At 49.2% G+C, this 19,053-nt stretch overlaps 1 protein-coding gene across 1 annotated transcript in view; it reads right to left on the bottom strand.

The window, feature by feature from the left end:
- The window catches only part of LOC135192400 (netrin receptor UNC5D-like), a gene marked incomplete at its 5' end in the record, with an annotated part of 78,379 nt that overhangs the window by 26,865 nt on the left and 32,461 nt on the right, over positions 1-19,053 (bottom strand). Inside the window, one exon of the mRNA XM_064175504.1 lies at positions 5,436-5,523. Coding sequence (XP_064031574.1) covers positions 5,436-5,523 — 88 coding nt within the window. The remainder of the gene's footprint in view (positions 1-5,435; positions 5,524-19,053) is intronic.

Below are 19,053 nucleotides of genomic sequence, written 5' to 3'. Positions count from 1 at the left end.
CTCAAGGCCTCCAACCTGCCCTTCACCACCTTCAGGGAAGAGGCAGCCATAGCCTCCTTGGGCAGCCTGCTCAGACTCTCACCACCCTCCTACTGAACAACTTCCTCAGCTCCACTCTCAGCCTGCTCTCCCTCAGCTTCAAACCATTCCCCCTTGGCCTGTCCCTAGGCACCCTCAGGAGAAGTCTCTCTGCAGCTTTCCTGCAGGCTCCTCTCTGCTATTGGCAGGCAGCTCTGAGGTCCCCCCTTGGATCCTTCTCTTCTCCAGACTGCACACCCCCAGCTCCCTCATCCTGTCCTCACAGCAGAAGTGCTGCAGCCCTTGGAGCATCCTTGTGGCCTCCTCTGGCCTCACTCCAACAGCTCTGAATCCTTCTTGTGATAGGGACACCAGAACTGGAGGCACTATTGGAGGTGAGGGTCTCACAAGAGCAGAGTTAAGGAGCAGAATCATCTGTCTTGACCTACTGGCCACATATTCACTTCATATCTCAATTCCATCCAGGCATCTTTTGTTCTAGAGCTTGAAATTCATCAGGTACAGCTGAGATAGACACTTGGTGTAGAAGAGAAGGCCTAGCTGAGGTAGACACTCAGTGTAGAAGGGAAGGCACAGCCTAGCTGAGGTAGACACTCAGTGTAGAAGGGAAGGCACAGCCTAGCTGACATAGACACTCGGTGTAGAAGGGAAGGCACAGCCTAGCTGAGATAGACACTCGGTGTAGAAGGGAAGGCACAGCCTAGCTGACATAGACACTCAGTGTAGAAGGGAAGGCACAGCCTAGCTGAGATAGACACTCAGTGTAGAAGGGAAGGCACAGCCTAGCTGAGATAGACACTCGGTGTAGAAGGGAAGGCACAGCCTAGCTGACATAGACACTCAGTGTAGAAGGGAAGGCACAGCCTAGCTGAGATAGACACTCGGTGTAGAAGGGAAGGCACAGCCTAGCTGAGATAGACACTCGGTGTAGAAGGGAAGGCACAGCCTAGCTGACATAGACACTCAGTGTAGAAGGGAAGGCACAGCCTAGCTGAGATAGACACTCGGTGTAGAAGGGAAGGCACAGCCTAGCTGAGATAGACACTCGGTGTAGAAGGGAAGGCACAGCCTAGCTGACATAGACACTCAGTGTAGAAGGGAAGGCACAGCCTAGCTGAGATAGACACTCAGTGTAGAAGGGAAGGCACAGCCTAGCTGAGATAGACACTCAGTGTAGAAGGGAAGGCACAGCCTAGCTGACATAGACACTCGGTGTAGAAGGGAAGGCACAGCCTAGCTGAGATAGACACTCAGTGTAGAAGGGAAGGCACAGCCTAGCTGACATAGACACTCGGTGTAGAAGGGAAGGCACAGCCTAGCTGACATAGACACTCGGTGTAGAAGGGAAGGCACAGCCTAGCTGAGATAGACACTCAGTGTAGAAGGGAAGGCACAGCCTAGCTGACATAGACACTCGGTGTAGAAGGGAAGGCACAGCCTAGCTGAGATAGACACTCAGTGTAGAAGGGAAGGCACAGCCTAGCTGACATAGACACTCGGTGTAGAAGGGAAGGCACAGCCTAGCTGACATAGACACTCAGTGTAGAAGGGAAGGCACAGCCTAGCTGACATAGACACTCGGTGTAGAAGGGAAGGCACAGCCTAGCTGAGATAGACACTCGGTGTAGAAGGGAAGGCACAGCCTAGCTGACACAGACACTCAATGTAGAAGGGAAGGCACAGCCTAGCTGACATAGACACTCAGTGTAGAAGGGAAGGCACAGCCTAGCTGACATAGACACTCGGTGTAGAAGGGAAGGCACAGCCTAGCTGAGATAGACACTCAGTGTAGAAGGGAAGGCACAGCCTAGCTGACATAGACACTCAATGTAGAAGGGAAGGCACAGCCTTTGCTGCTGCCTGTGTAGCAGACTTGAGAGCATCACTTCAGGCTAGATTCAAACACATGCATTTGGACAATGCACCTGTGATGGGAGTGACCTTATCAGGTTTTCACAGGGCTGTATTGTGACATGTTGTAAAGTCATTTTGCTACTAATCAGAAAACTAAGCAGCATATTGAGAGAGGTCTGAGCTTTGGGCACAGCCCAGCCCACAGCCATCCAGCTACATCAGGATCTAATGAAAAGCAAATAGAGCAACCCACAGAAGTCAATGCATAGATCCAAGGGGTGGTTTCTGACTGGGTGTCCTCAACAAATGAATTTTAGCTAGCAACTGGCAGTGGATTTCTGAACATAACCATACAGGAGCACAGAAACTGTGAGCTAGATCCCTCTGGTGTGAAGCTCCACTGAAGTTGGGAATCGAATTCACAAATCCTGTTGTTGTGCAGGGGCAGGCTGTAGGTTTTCAGATGTCACTGGCTTTAGCTCTGCTCTCCTGCCCCTTTTAACAAGTCACAGGATGAGAGGAAAAGGCCTCGAGCTGCCCCAGGAGAGGTTTAGGCTGGACATTAGAAGAAACTTCTTTGCAAAAGGGTTCTCAAACACTGGCACAGGCTGCCAGGGAGGTGGTTGAATCCCCACCCCTGCAGGTGTTTAAAAGCTGCAGAGATGTGGTGCTGAGGGCCCACACTTGGTAGAGTTAGGGAATGGTTTGTGGTTACCTACATGAAGGTCTTTACTACAGAAACAATTCTATGATGCTGTGCTTGGACTTGATGATCTTAAAGGTCTTTTCCAGCTGAAACGATTCTATGAGTCTGTACTGTGTGCAGCTCTGCAGCCCCCAGCACAAGCAGGACATGGAAGTGTTGGAGCCAGCCCAGAGGAGGCCACCAAGGTGCTGAGAGGGCTGCAGCAGCTCTGCTCTGAGCACAGGCTGAGAGAGTTGGGGCTCTGCAGCCTGCAGAGGAGAAGGCTTCCAGGAGAGCTTGGAGTGGCCTGGCAGGGTCTGAAGGGGGCTGCAGGAGGGCTGGGGAGGGACTATTGAGAAGTTCTGGGAATGGCAGGAGGAGGAGGAATAGTTTGAAGTGGCAGAGGGGAGATTGAAACTGGGTGTGAGGAAGAAGTTGTTTGCAGTGAGGGTGGTGAGAGACTGGCACAGGTTGCCCAGGGAGGTTGTGGATGCTGCCTCCCTGGAGGTGTTCAAGGCCAGGCTGGATGAGGCCTCGAGTGACCTGTCCCTGCCTATGGCGGGGGGTTGGAACTGGATGATCTTTGAGGTCCCTTCCAACCTAAGCCATTCTGTGATTCTATAAATCCATGGACATTACACCTCAAAGCCACCAGGATCTCCACCATTAGACAAACTCAAGCAGGACTGAGAAACTGCCAGGGCTCTATGTGTCTAGCAGGGCTTGGATTCTCTCCAGCCACACCAAAGGCTGTTTTGTCAGTGCAGGAAGAAAAGATCAGGGAAGATGCATTTCACCTTTTTGCAAGCCAAGCCATCAGCTCATCCATCACCTCCCATCAGCAAGGACCTTAGCAAAACAGAGGTGGAACAGGAACTGATAAAATATGCTTAAACACCACCTGGGCCTCTCCTTGCTGTGCTTTTCATTTGGCAAACGAATGCCCTCCGCCGGGCGCACCCTCGAGCCTTGCCGCCGCACAGATAAAGAGCTCCTGTTAGCACGGCGCTGCCGAATGGATCTCAGAGGTACAGCTAAACATAATGGCCTGCAAGCATTCAGCCTAAATCTCCCTGCTGTTTAATTTCAACCATTAAAAGGGGGCATGTGGGGGGAAGAAAAAACCTCTGGAGTTAAAAATATATATAACCTTTTTGTGTGGTATTTTTAAGTGGTGTTATTTAATCTGTTAACTACAGCAACAAGGATGTGAGCATCTCACCCAGCACAAGGTGTGAGTGGAGCAATGCCCAAGGAGCCTGGCAGAACAGATTGGTACTTGAACTGAGTTTAGCCCCAAAAGGGACATCCTGTCTCTTTTTTGAGACTTAATTATAGAATGGTTTAGGGTGAAAGGGACCTCAAAGCTTATCCAGTTCCAACCCCCCGCCATAGGCAGGGACACCTCCCACAAGAACAGGTCACTCGAGGCCTCATCCAACCTGGTCTTCAACACCTCCAGGGAGGCTGTGGATCACAGAATCAAAGATCACATTCTGTGCTTCTGTGCTCCACAACCTCCCTGGGCAACCTGTGCCAGTGTCTCACCACCCTCACTGCAAACAACTTCTTCTTCACAGTCAGTTTCAATCTCCCCTCTGCCACTCCAAACCCATTCCTCCTCCTCCTGGCCCTGACCCTGGTAGGGTCTGAGGAGAGCAGAGCCAAGGGGCAGAATCCCCTCCCTTGCCCTGCTGGCCAAGTTGCTCTTGATCCAGATAATAGCAAAGGAGGAACAAAATCACCACAAAAATCACTGTGTATGAATGAAGCCAGATGGGCAAGAAGAAGCTTTGAAGAGGCACAGAGGCACAGAACAGCAAGGGTTGAAAGGGACTTCTGGAGATCATCAAGCCCAAATCTCCTGCCAAGGCAGGGTCACCTAAAGGGGGTCACACAGGAACACATCCAGGTGGATTTTGTATGTCTCCAGACATGAAAACTCTATAACCTCTTGGGGCAGCCTGTTCCAGGGCTCCATCACTCTTAAATTAAACAAGTTCCTCCTCACATTGGGATGGAACTTCTGATGGCCAAGTTTGTGTCCTGTCACTGGGCACCACTGAGAAGAGGCTTTCAAGCACACTGAGATGTTAGATTGGAAGGAAATTTTTGTTTCTGTTACACAATAAAACTCCAGATGAGCATACTGGATGGGAAAGGCACAACAAGAACAGACATGGAATGAGTTCATCCTCTATGCCACTTCCCCAATTAACAATTCTACTGACGTAAGAAGCAACCTTTTGGACATGGTTGCAAAGACTGAGTCTAAGAGTAGAGTAAGCCTCTGTTTTGTCCCCTGTAAACACAGCCTCAAGCTACGCCAGGGGAAATTTAGGCTCGAGGTGAGAAGAAAGTTCTTCACTGAAGAGAGTCATTGGATACTGGAATGGGCTGCCCAGGGAGGTGGTGGAGTCGTCGTCCCTGGAGCTGTTCAAGGCAGGACTGGACATGGCACTGGGTGCCATGGTCTGGCCTTGAGTTCTGTGGTAGAGGGTTGGACTTGATGATCTATGAGGTCTCTTCCAACCTTGGTGATACTGTGATACTGTAACAGAGCTACAACCTGCTCCTAAGGCAGGAGCAGTTTTCACTTGCCAAATTACATTCAGTTGTAACAAGGTGGAGGCAGAAATTCATTGTGGGGTTTAGCATCATACATCTACAGAATGGTTTGGCTTGGAAGAGACCTTAAAGATCTCAACCCCCCTGCCATGGAAAAGGACACCTTCCCCTGACCGGGCTGCTGCAGGCCAATTGCACAGGACCCTAGGAGAACAGCAGCAAAAGGCATTAGCTCAACAAGAAACAGGCTGAAGGAGGGAACAGCAACGCTCCCAAGGCAGGGACTTACGTAAGGACTTCCTCCAGCTGATCCGTACCACCCACCACAAAGCATTCTTCCTGTCCCCCTTCCTAGCACACTGCAGCTGCTTCAGGCCCTGCCAAGCAGAAAGAGATGAAAGATTTCTTTCTGGCATTGCATAACCCAGACGCAGGATGCCTCTGAAAACCCACAACTGCTTTGTTTCTCTATATGGCTGGCAGACTTCATCCATAAATTAGCTGATGTTGTGGATGCTTCACAGATAACTTCTTTTTATTCCCCACACGCTCCCTATTATGCTTAGTAATGCACTACACAAAACATATGCATTGTCAAGCACCACAGGGAAAAGTAATGGAAGCATCAGTGGGGAAGCAGCAAAATAGGAAAAAAATGTTGAGCCATCTTTAATGAGCTCCTTCTGGTCTCTGGCTGAAGCCTCTAAGAGGGAAATTCCAGAGAATGCTCTTGTGAAAATAAATCTTTAAAATCCTCAAATACAAACTGGACCCAAACTCAGTTTTTCAGGGTAAGGAATTTCCCCTCACCTGCTGGAGCTGTTTTGGTTGAACTTGTTCCAGATTATACTGCTAACAAGAGAAACAAGGAGGCCATTCCAGGTGAGGCAAGCAGGAGATCAATTCAGCTGCTCCACACTGCAAGGCAACATCCCAAGCCCTGAACTTCTCCCTTAGTCACGGGGACTGTGTTGGGGCTTCTGCATGTGCTAGTGGCTTGTTAACACAGTCTCAGAGAGAGCCTCCAGACACTGCTGTGCTGCTGCCAAACGGCAGGCAGCTCAGGCCAAGAAAGCCACAGCGAGGCAGTCAGCAAGGCTTCCTTGCACTTAACACAAGATCTGTTGCTCCTGTCCTACCTCGAGGCAAGCACTGCTCATGGAGCACACAGACCTGGTGCAGCAGCACAGGCTCAGCATCCGCACAGTTGTGTGACAGATTTCCCTCATTCGGGCTAGAAGCTCCTTCCCTCCCTCAACACCTCTCCTCCTGATGCTGCCCTGAACCAGCCCTCCTCTCCTGCCATTCTACAAAACCTCCCTCTTTGCCTTCTTTTTGTTCTTCCACCTCCTAAACCTCGTTATTCCCCCTCTTCCTTGCCCTGGAAAGCAGCCACACCCACACTACCTTTCATCTTTTTAAAAGCAATAAAAAATGTTATCCCTTGCTCTGTACCAAAACAAACAGGACAAGCTAAACGTGATGCTCTGAGGAGAACTCCAGTGGCTTGGCCTGGCTTGTTTCCTAAAAGTCACGTTTTATGGGAGCTACATTATCACTGTGAAATATCACCTCCTGGAGGTGACACAGAAGGTGATAAACCCTCTTCTATTGCCAGGAAAGCAGTTGGGAGACATTAAGGAGCAGTGGATGTAGAAAGGATGGGCGTGCAAGAGACAAGAAGCAGGCAAGAGTTTAATATTCATTGGTACAAAAGTGAGGCACACAAAGGCCTGACAGAAACCTCCTGACTACTTGTGACCAGCTGTGATGCATCTGGAACTGGAGGAACAACCCATCAGAGGCAGCGAGGTGAGTAAGCGAACGCTGCACGTACAAGACAGTGCCAAACCAAAGTCCTGAAGCTGTTGTCTGGAAATTACATTCTACTCAGTTTAGGTACATCACAGATTCACAGAAGGGCTCAGGTTGGAATGGATGTTAAAGATCATCCAGTTCCACCCCCCACCATGGGCAGGGACACCTCCAGCTAGCCCAGGCTGCTCAAGGTCCCATCCACCAGGGTCTTACAGAATCACAGAATAAGTCAGGTTGGAAGAGACCTCAAAGCTTATCCAGTCTGAGGAGAGCAGAGCCAAGGGGCAGAATCCCCTCCCTTGCCCTGTGCCCACACTGCTCTGGCTGAAGCCTAGCACAGGGTTGTGTCTGGGCTGCACTCACACTGCAGGCTCCTGTTGAGCTTTTCCTCAGCCCAGACCCCCAGGTCCTGCTCCTCAGGGCTGCTCTCAGCCCCACCCCACTCAGCCTGGAGTTGTGCTTGGGATTGTATCAACCCAGGTGCAGGTCTTCAACATCTCCAGGGAGGAGATGTCCACAGCTTCCCTGTGCAATCTACTCCTTGCTCAGTTCCCAACGTTTTTCATCAGCTCAGCATTCAGGGGAATAACTTTGCCACAGAAAGCAAACTCTCAGCTATTTCTTTGAACAAAGCACACTCTGGACACCTGAAGATTGCTTTCCCTTTTTCCCAGTCCAGGACATCCCAGTCAATTATATCATCTATCTCATAATGAATTACACACACCCACACCCTTCCTGCTCACATTTTTGTTGTGCAGTTGGGCCCTGTGAATTGTGCATAGCAGAGAGCAACTGAAAATGAGCTTTACCTACTGAAGGTTTGGAAAGTGCTGAAGTAGAGGCAGGGTGTGTGTGTGTATCTGCCTGTCCCATTTACTGCAGTCAACTTCCAACAGTGAAAATGAGCAATAAAGTTTAGCCTAGCACTGGAAGCTGCTCAAATGATAATTACGTGAAACAAAAATCCTACTTGCTCTCAGAGGAAAGTATGATTCAGCCACGTTTATCCAGCCTGGGGAAACTGCTGGATGGTGGTGTTCTGTTTCCAGAAAATCTTGGAGTGGAAGGTCTTGCACCTCGAGTTCAGACAGCAAGTTTAGCTCAGCACAGTAGCTCCCATGGCTCCACCTTGCCCTCTGGAGAGCCTCAGCAGCAGCATGCTCTGCTTACAGCCTTTTCCACAGGCTCACAGAATGTTAGCTGTTGAAAGGGACTTTCAAAGGTCACTGAGTCCAACTCCCATACGAAAGCAGGATTAGCCTAGAGCAAGTCACACAGGAGCCAAGCCAAGTGCATTTTGAAAGCCTCTAGAGACAGAGACTGCACAACCTCTCTGGGCAGCCTGCTCCAGGCCTCCATCACCCTGACTGTAAAGAAGTTTTTCCTTATCACAGCATCACAGAATGGCAGAGTCACAGAATATGAGGGCCTGGAAGGGACCTCCAAAGCTCATCCACTCCAACGCCCCTGCCAGAGCAGGAGCAGCCAGAGCAGAGCACACAGGAACACATCCAGGCCGGCTTTGAATATCTCCAGAGAGGGAGACTCCACAGCTCCCCTGGGCAGCCTGTGCCAGAGCTCTGTCACACTCACAGGGAAAAAATTCCTCCTCATATTTCCATGGAACTTCCTATGCCTCAGCTCCCACCCAGTGCCCCCTTGTCCTGTCCCTGGGCATCACCCAGCAGAGCCTGGCTCCAGCCTCCTGGCACTCACATCTACATATTGATAACCATTGCTGAGGTCACCTCTCAGTCTCCTCCTCTCCAAGCAGCACAGCCTCAGCTCCCTCAGGCTCTCCTCATAACAGAGATGTTCCATTCCCCTAATCACCTCTGTGGCTCTTTGTGGTTCACCTGGAACCTCCCAAGCTCCATCCTGCAACCATTTCCCCTTGTAAATTCCTATTTGGTAATGAGGCCACCTGAATATTATGCTCTGGACAGACCTCTCACGGCAACTGAACAACAAGCAACAGCACAGTGACTCCAAGTTACCAGTCTACTCACCGAAGGAAATAGTTTAGTGGAGCCAAATGGCTCCCTGAGTGGTTTTGCCTGATGCTAATTTACTGTAACCTCACATTTACCATCTTCTTCCCTCCATGTGTTTCCAGATTATGCCAGAATTGTGTTGTTTGCACTTTTCCTCTTGTAAAAAAACCCAACCCTCTCTGGCAGCCACACACATTCCATGGGGGAGGATTCCTAATTTATGTAAAGTATTACAGAAAATGATCTATATGACAGCTTGGTGTAAAATGCTAAATGCAAGTCATTACTCACCAAAGATAATTTGAGTGCACCGTGTCAGGGGAGACATTAGATTACAGAGGATAAGAAGCAGGAATAGGTATTCACATATTTATTCCTATTTGCATAATCAGCTGCAGGAGATTGTGGCTGTTCTCTTGGGCCCAACTAGCACACAATGAACTGAACAACAGTTTGGAAACTTTCTATCATTTCCTCCACACTATCAACACAACACTCGTGGGGTTTTGGTTGTTGTTCTGGGCTTGCAAAGAGAGATGCAGATCTGACCCCAGAAACGCCTCCACTGCTACATTCTACTGGTGCTTAAAACTCAGCTAAAGATGTGGCAGAAGCTGGCTGCTGAGGAAGGAGATGGAAGCTGTGCAAGGTCATTTTGGGAGCCTGCATGGTTAAACAGTTTCTGTCTGTCTCGATTGCTTTCAGTTTGGAAGTGTAAGGTTTGCTCAGTCTCTGTCCCGAGGAAATGCTGTCCCACATCTCTCCTCCTTTCAAGCAATGGAAAAAGAGTACAGAGCAATCCAATTAAATAGCCAAGATTTATTTACACATGGCTGAGCCTCTCACTCCTGCCTGCTCCTGTGCTGACAACACCCAGGAACTCCTGGCTTGGAGTAGAAATGCTGTGTCCAGCAGGAGTCGGACAGGGATCATCCTCTTGTACTCTGCTCTGGTGAGGCCACATCTCGAGTACAAGAGGGATGTGGAGGTGCTGGAGCCAGTGCAGAGGAGGGCAAGGAAGCTGTGAAGGCTCTGGAGAATGAATCTGATGAGGAGGAACTGAAAGAGCTGGGGATGGTTAGTGCGAAAGAGAGGAGGCTGAGGGCAGACCTCATGGCTGCCTACAGCTACCTGAAAGGAGGCTGTGGAGAGGTTGGGGCAGGTCTCTGTTCACAGGTAATTAGTGACAGAACAAGAGGGAATGGCCTCAAGCTGCCACTGGGTAGGTTTTGACTGGACCTTAGGAAAAAAGAATCTCCCATCAAGAGTGGTCAGGCAGTGCCCAGGGAGGTGGTGGAGTTACCAAGCCTGGATGTGTTTAAGGGTCGTTTGAATGCAGTGCCTGGGGATATGGTTTAGGGACAGGGACTGGACTTGGTGCTCCTGAGGGGCTTTGCCAACCTGAACATTTCTGTGCTTCTTGCTGAAGGCATCAGTGAGCATCTCTGTATTTCATGCCTTTGCCAGGTGGAGACCTCACCCTCCCCCACTCCATGAAGCAGCACCTATTTATTTCCCACTGCAGAGTGTGATACTCCAAATGACAACTGTCCCACTGGAAATTATTCCCCCCTCCAACTACTGCAGCAGCTAAGCCCCTCACAGCCCAATTCCACTCACCAGCTGCGTGGCTGCAGTCACTGGCGAGCATCAGCAGCCAACCTGGGCTGCAGCTAAGGAGGTATCTGGAAACGGCATCCACACAGCAGCAGCTTTGCGGCAGCTTCTCCAGGACTAACGACCTGTCAGAAGCCCCACACAAAGCTCTTCTCTCCACTTCTGGTTAGACCACACCTTGAGTACTGTGTTCAGTTCTGGGCCCCCCAGTTTAGGAAGGACATTGAGATGCTTGAGCGTGTCCAGAGAAGGGTGACGAGGCTGGAGAGAGGCCTTGAGCACAGCCCTACGAGGAGAGGCTGAGGGAGCTGGGATTGGTTAGCCTGGAGAAGAGGAGGCTCAGGGCAGACCTTATTGCTGTCTACAACTACCTGAGGGGTGGTTGTGGCCAGGGGGAGGTTGCTCTCTTCTCTCAGGTGGCCAGCACCAGAACAAGAGGACACAGCCTCAAGATGCGCCAGGGGAGATTTAGGCTTGAGGTGAGGAGAAAGTTCTTCACTGAGAGAGTCATTGGACACTGGAATGGGCTGCCCAGGGAGGTGGTGGAGTCGCCATCCCTGGAGCTGTTCAAGGCAGGATTGGACGTGGCACTTGGTGCCATGGTCTAGCCTTGAGCTCTGTGGTAAAGGGTTGGACTTGATGATCTGTGAAGTCTCTTCCAACCCTGATGATACTGTGATACTGGTCACCAGCCAAAAAGAGCTAGGCAGCTCCCTGTCCCCCCACTCCTTCCTCATTCTCTTTATGGTTATTTCAGCTTCCACAGCCTGAAGGGTTCACCTTCCCGTAGAGTCTGAATACTCAGAACTCTTTTGTTTTACTGCCTGCAGTTGCAGCACACTGTCGCTGCAACTCTTCCCGCTGCCCTCCAGAAAAGGCAGGCTGGTGGAACTGAGGGTGTTTTATCTCTCTTGGCTCCTCCTGCCCCTGGTGATCCCAGGCACACACAAAGACTATCTCAGACAGATCGGTACCTCACTACTGCCAGTAGTAAGCAAGTTCAGTTGAAGCTGCAGTGTTCTTACTGCTCCTCACTGCTCCCCGTGTCCATTCTCCTTAAATGCAGGACAACATCGTCCAGTATTTAACTGAAAGGAATCCTGTATCCTCCCCTCTGTTTTTCTGACAGCTGCAATGCACCAAGAAAGGTGTAGAAGGGAGAACTAAACCCTCTGTGCAGTTGTGATCATGCTCCTGAGGATTAAACTTATGCCTTTGCTGTCCTCCCCAGCTGCTTAAATACAGGATGCTAAGGCCACATCGACTCCACGTAAAAGGAAAGGAATATTCTGTTCAGAATGCACACACTGCTCAGACCAGAGTAGAATTGACTTTCCAACACGAGTAGAATCAATTCCCCAAAATCCTGTGCACTGCTGAGACGCTTCAGAGAAACACCAGCACCGGCAGCTGTCTTCTCCAAACCTGTCTGCTTACATGAAATGCCGCGGAAGGATGGTTAGGGACAGCTCTTCACTCTGCTGATGGAGTGAATCACTTCCAACATAATTTCTAACACTAAGGAGGCTGAGGGGAGACCTTCTGGATCTCTCCAGCTCCCTGAAGGGAGGTTGGAGCCAGGTGGGGGTCCATAGAACGGCTTAGGGTGGAAGGGACCTCAGAGATCATCTACTCCAACCTCCCTCCCATGGGCAGGGATGCCTCACAACCAAACCCTGTTGCCCAAGGCATCATGCAGTCTGCCCTTAAACACCCCCAGGGAGAGGGCATCCACAGCCACTCCAGGCAACCTGTTTCAGAGTCTCACCACCCTTTTGCTGAAGATCTTCTCCTGAGATCCACTCTTAAGCTACTGTCCCCTCAGCTTCAAACCATTCCCCCTGAGTCCTGTTGCTAGACAACCTTATTGGAAGTCCTTCCCCAGCTTTCCTGTAGGCTCTCTTCAGGTGCTGATACTTGTGTCTTACAGCTGGAAATTCTGCAGACTCTCCTCCCTAGCAACAGGTGATAAAATGAAAGGAAATGGCCTCAAGTTGCCCCGGGGGAGGTGTAGGTTGGACAACAGAAGAAACCTCTTCACTGAAAGGGTTCTCAACTGCTGCAACAGGCTGCCCAAGGAGGTGCTTGAATCCCTGTCCCCAGAGGTGTTCAAAAGATGCAGAGTTGTGGTGTTGAGGGCCATGGTCTAGCCCCAGCCTTGGCAGAGTCAGGGAAGAGCTGGACTGGAGGATCTGAAAGGGCTTTTCTAACTGGAATGTTTCTGTGGTTTTTGGTCCCATTGTGGCCAATTAATGAGCAAATTCTGCAGCTGAGTGATTGCCTGCCACAATCTAAGCATCAACTTTCATTAGCATAACATCTCTCAATATTTGTATTTGCAATTTAGGCAAAGAGACACTTTAAAGTGTCAGGTCGGGAACGGTGGCAAAATGTGCACCTCACATATGTGACTGTCTCCTTCTGGGTGGTGTTGAAGATCAGGCTGGATGAGCTCCTGAGCAGCCAAGTTGAGAGGTGTCCCTGCCCATGATGGGGAGATTGGGGCAAAGGATCTCTCAGGCCACTTCCAACTTGAGCCACTCTGTCATTCTATGATTTAGAAAGTCGATGCCGTGCATTAAACAAGGAGCTTGCAGAAGGTTGAAAGCTATGAGGTTTGCAGTATCCCAAAGGTCCAACCACAGTGATTCTGTGATCTCAAAAGCCTACAAAGCCTGCAGCTTCACAGAGTTCTTGGGTAGGTGGCTGAGTATGCTGAGGAAGCACAGATGGTGTCTGGTGAGCAGTGCAAATTCAGATACCTGTGAGGCAGCACGGACACAACCTGCACTTCATTTATGCTGTCTCTGATTCTGTTGGGCTTTTCGGTCTCTGAAAAACACTGGGACAGAAATTCCTCAGCTCCTATTGTTCCAGCATGCAGTCCAGGAGTCAATGCAGCAACACTGCTGCAGAGCTGATCTCAGCATCCAGCTTTACTCGGACTAGGCACTGTCCACAGCCCAGGACTGGTGTAAGTGCAGAACTCCTCAGAGCTGGGAGGACATCCAGAGCTCTGGACAAGTCCAGCCACCAGATGGGAGATTAATTGTTCAAATCCACTTTTGAGTGTCTGGCTGCTGGATACAGCATCAGCTGCTGAAGATTTGGGGATTGCAGTGACGAAATCTGCACATCAAACAGTTAAACGAAAGGCAGCAGCTTTAGGATACTGTAAAATGAAGAGGAGAAAGCTTTCTAAACTCTCTAACGTGCAGGTTCATTACAGGAGGAAATGGTGACAGGAAAATTTACTTGCAAGGAAACTTTTAACTCTAAAGAACTGTGCTTGAAACTATTTCTGACTCTCAGCACTGGATGTTTACAAGACCCTTATTTGACTCTCCAGGCTGGCAGACACATAACTCATATGAACCAACCAATGGAATATCAAACTTAATTCTTAGCTGAGGAGCAAGAGCATCTCAGTCTAGCCCAGATCCTCTGCTGGCTGGGTTCATTTCTTGGTTTTGTTATGTTTTATTCCACATGGGCATTTGCCTGCTCTTTACTGAGAAAAAGAAAGAATAATTACAAAATGGTTTTGTTTTTTTTCCCCCTCCTTATATGCAACACTTTGTACAGCAACAAACATGCATCCAACTTTCAGTGTGATTACTTTTCTTCATATTCTAATGGCAGTCTAATTTTAACCACTCAGTATCAGGTGCCACTTCTAGACAACTGCACTGGGAAGGCAGCATAGCTCGTAAGAGGCTCTGACAGAAGAGTCAGTTAAATGCTGCATGAAAGATTCACTGTAAATTAAAAATTTAAAAAGTATTCAACAGCTCAAAAAAAGAAAGAGTTCAGGCCCATCTGTTACTATAAATTACCTCTCTCTTTTTTGCCTTTAAGTTAATGTAACCATATGCCAGGGGAGAGGCACTGACAGCTAAGCATCCTCTTCAGACCTCTGTTAAGGATTAGAGCAAACACGGCAGGAAGTAGAAGATTCCTCTTTTTCCTGAAAGGCCTCAGGACAGTTTCACAACAGGATTATGGCTCAGGAGTAGCTCATAATCACTCTACAGAGGATGTGTGGAGATAGAAATTCCCCCTTCTGACCACCAGCAGCTCACAAGATGAGAGAGAGTGGTCAGGGACTGGAATGAGCTGCCCAGGGAGGTGCTGAAGTCCCCCACTCTGGATGTGTTTAAGGCTCCTTTGGATGTGGTGCTTATGGATATGGTTTAAGGTGACTCTTGTAGAGCAGGGCTCTAGGTTGGACTTGGTGCTCCTGAGGGGCTTTGCCAGCCTGCATGGTGCTGTGATTCTCTGAAGGTAGGTATGGAACGAACACAAGTCACTAGGAAGACTCTTCTAGCCTGCTGAGCTCTAAAGCTTCAACCTTGTAAAGGCACAACTGAAACACAACTGTGTGATATCTACACGTGCAGATTATCCAATCCCTGCAAAGCACAGAGCAAAGGGAATCAAACAGGAATAAGAAAGATTCATCTTCGTGGCCCTCCTCTGGACTCACTCCAACAGCTCTGTGATGTTCTTATGCTGGGGACACCAGAACTGGAAGGAGGTGTGGAGGTTGGAGTCCCAGCAGAGCAGAGCAAAGTGGGGAAGTCCCCTCTCTTGCCCTGCTGTCCACATGCCTCTGGATGCAGGCTAAATGCAGCACCTCTGCAGTGCTGAGCAGCCCTAATGCCTCACATTAGCTTCATGTGCTCCTCCTTGGCATGAGGGGGAGGAAGGACGCAGACTGCTGATGTTCGCTGTTATGACTTGAGAAAATAATTTCCATTCATCTCAAGTGATTAAAGTTCATTTTGCATCTGTCTGCTGCACGCCACAGATGATCCTGTAACGTGCCTGAAGTTTCTGTAACACCACTTAAGAAACCTGCACTCAGCTCGCTCTGTTTTAACGGCGCTGCGCAAGTTCGAGCAGACCCACGCAGTCTTTTCCCAAGTAACTGAGTAGATAAAAATTCCATTTGGCTGAACGTGGAATGGTAAATACTTGAGCAAAGAGGATGCTCCTGCTAGAGACACAGTTGCACAAGAGAGGACAACGGCTTGAAGTGAACAGGCATTGTACTAAGCAAGACAAATGGGAGGCGATGAGCAGAGCCAGTGCTCCAAAGCGACACCAACGGCCACGCATCCACCTCAGCAGCAATCCCAGCCAGCACCACCCACCATGGATTTAGCACAGAATGCTTGAAAAACAACAAACAGGCCACAAAAAGTAGAAAAACAAAGACCAAGCTTCCTGTTTTGCCAATTTTCTAATCAACCTGCCCCACAAAAGATCTTAGATAAGGGTGAGCTGAGTACAGCCTGAGCCACCATTTTTGCCCTTAAGAATGCATTTGAATCCTAATGGTGTTCAAGGCTGACAATGAAGGATTGATGAGGACAGAAAGGAACATCTCCCTCCCTCCTACATCTCTCTCCAAAAACATTTATCTTGTCAGATCACAGCAAGGCTGGATGAGCTCTAATGGTCAAGTCGCCACTCACCAGCCCAGCCAGAGTAACAACTGACCGTGGTCATACTCTGGAAACACCTTTCCTGCTTGTGTGGTCTGGGAATGGTTTTGCCATTTGCTATGCCCAGCAGCCAAGGGCCAATTCTGTCTCTTTCCCTAGGCCCTTATATACCTGAAAACCTTTGCATTGTGCACCATCAATGACACAAAAACTATCATGGGAATAAAAAGACTCTTCCATCTACACCCACCCCCAAAACCCCAGACCAACCCACCCTCCCATTCCCCCAAAAACACAACCCACAACCACCAACTCAAAGAAACAGCTCAAAAAACGTCTTTCTCCTTTAACACTCAGCTTGGCAACCCCTGGTAACATCTAACTGGTCAGTGGATGTGCCATCCATAACGCTCAACATCCCATATTTCACTTCTAAGAGCAGATGAAAACCAGCACAAGGTCGTCTCCACAGAGGTCCCCATCCATTCTTGTTAGCTCAAGCAACAGTAATTCCACACCTGCATACTCATGACTTCTTACTTAAAATACTAAATTAAGATTTAATACTTCTTGCCAGTGAAGATGCATACAGGGCTGAAGAGAAAAGGGACATGGTCCTGCCTCTTCTGCAAGGTCAGCTCCTCAGTAAAAACTCTTTTATCAAAGGAACTTTCCAGCAAGTCCTTGACAGCCCTTCAGAGGAAAAAGCAGCATTATTTGATGATGAAGGGATGGGAACATCTCCCTCACAAGGAAAGACGAAGAGAATTTGGGCTTTTTAGTCTGCAACAGAGCAGCCTGAGGGGGATCTCATCAGTGCTGATCAACCCTCTAAGGGTGGGTGCTGGCAGGATGAGGCTAGGCTGTTTTCAGCAGTGCCCAGTGACAGGATAAAGAGTGATAGGTGCAAACTTGACCATTAGAAGTTTCAACTAAACACGAGGAAGAACTTAACTTTGAAGGTGCCAGAGCACTGGAATAGGCTGCTCGGAGAGGTGGTGGAGTCTCCATCTCTGGAGACATTCAAACCCCACCTGGATGCACTCCTGTGTGACCTTCTTTAGCTGACCCTGCCTTGGCAGGGGGCTTGGAGTCCCTTCCAACCCTTACCATTCTGTGATTCAAGGAATCTGTTTACCTGCTCTCATATGAATCATGCTTAGGTCGATATTAAACACAGGAGCTTCAGTTTAGTTCTGTTTATGCTCATCGGAAGCCTTCCCAGCTATTAAATAGACAGTTTAAAAATAACCTGCCAGCCATGTGAAGAAGCAAGCAGACAGGGGTAGAGCTGAGCTGAAGACATAAATCTTTCACATCCAAGTGTTAATGCAACAAGAGTATTAGACACTTACAGCTTGTCTTAGATAAATATGATGCATATTTTATATTACCCAAGTTTTCATGTTGCTACTCAGGAGAGCATTGAAAGATGACTACACAGGGCAGGCACAACAGGAAGAACAAACAAAAACACGCTAAAAAACCCTAACTCACTGCTAGCAAGGTGTCCAAACAAGGCTTACAATGCATCACTGTACTCCCCATGCCAACAGAGGGGAGTGCTGAAGAGATGAGAGGACGGGCTGAGGGAGCTGGGGCCGTTCAGCCTGGAGGAGAGAGGACTCCAGGGAGACCTTAGAGCTGCCTTCCAAAACCTGAAGAGCACCAAAGGAAGGCTGGAAAGGGACTGATTCCAAAAGACAAGGGACAATGGCTTGAAGTTAGAGAAGACTTAGACTGGACATTAGGAGGAAGTTCTTTACCATGAGGGTGCTGGAATGCTGGAACAGGTTGTGCAGAGAGATAGGTGAAGCTCCATCCTTGGAGATATTCAGTGTCAGGCTCAATAGGACTCACAGAATCACAGAACTAACCAGGCTGAAAAGAACTCTAAGATCACTGAATCCAACTTATTACCTAACCCTTCTAATTAACTAACCCCTGGCACTAAGTGCCTCATGCAGCCTCCTCTTAAACACCTCCAGGGATGGGGACTCCACCACCTCCCCGGGCAGCCCATCCCAATGCAAATCACTCTTTCCCTGAAGAACTTCTTCCTAACATCCAGCCTAAAGTTTCTGTGGTGCAGCTTGAGGCTGTGTCCTCTTGTTCTGGCCCTGGCAGCAGAGCCCAATCCCACCTGGCTACAGCCTCCCTGCAGGCAGCTGCAGGCAGCAATGAGCTCTGCCCTGAGCCTCCTCTGCTGCAGGCTGCACCCCCCCAGCTCCCTCAGCCTCTCCTCACAGGGCTCTGCTCCAGGCCCCTCCCCAGCCTTGCTGCCCTTCTCTGGACACCTTCCAGCACCTCAACATCTTCCTTAAATTGAGGGGCCTGGAACTGGACACAGCAGTCAAGGTGTGGCCTGAGCAATGCTGGGCACAGGGGCAGAGTGACTCTGGCCAACCTGCCCATGGAGGATGTCCCTTACTTCCTACTAGTTGACTTTTGGAAATGCCTTCCAACCCAACCCATTCCAGGATTCTCTGATGTCATCTCTTTCCAATGGAAAGGAGCAAGTTGTCTTGAGCAGATTTCAGCTGAATATGGGGAAAAACATTCTTGACAGTGAGATCTTAGAATGTGGAAGTTTCTCTAGGGAAATGTGGTGGGAATATCACCTGAGATGTTTATAAGTGGCTTAGGTGCATTAGAAAGTGTTCTGTAGGGAATAGGTCTGCACTGACAGCATGAATTAAGGAAAATTACAAGTGGAGCCTAAAACTACTCTTTGCCTGCTAACAATTGTCCATGTGCACACACAGTTGTACGTCTGGAGGAAGGAGCATCTGAGGCAGTGATATAGGCTCTACGAAATTCACATTCATTAACAGCAATGACACCGAACCCGCTTCGCAGAAAGCATCCAGCCAGGAGAGGTCAGCAAAGGAAGCAAGCAGGTGGAACTCTGAGATCATTACCCATTCACTGCACAGACACCACAGAAAACATCTGTGTGGCCACTCTCACATCCGCAGCACTCCCCAGCAGAAATCAAAGAAAGATCAGCACTCTAACAGTAAAG

Source organism: Pogoniulus pusillus, chromosome 42 (assembly GCF_015220805.1).
Source record: "Pogoniulus pusillus isolate bPogPus1 chromosome 42, bPogPus1.pri, whole genome shotgun sequence".
In the NCBI taxonomy this organism is placed as follows: Eukaryota; Metazoa; Chordata; class Aves; order Piciformes; family Lybiidae; genus Pogoniulus; species Pogoniulus pusillus.
The sequence above is the reverse complement of the archived record's forward strand: the minus strand, read 5'-3'. Positions and strand labels throughout refer to the sequence as shown.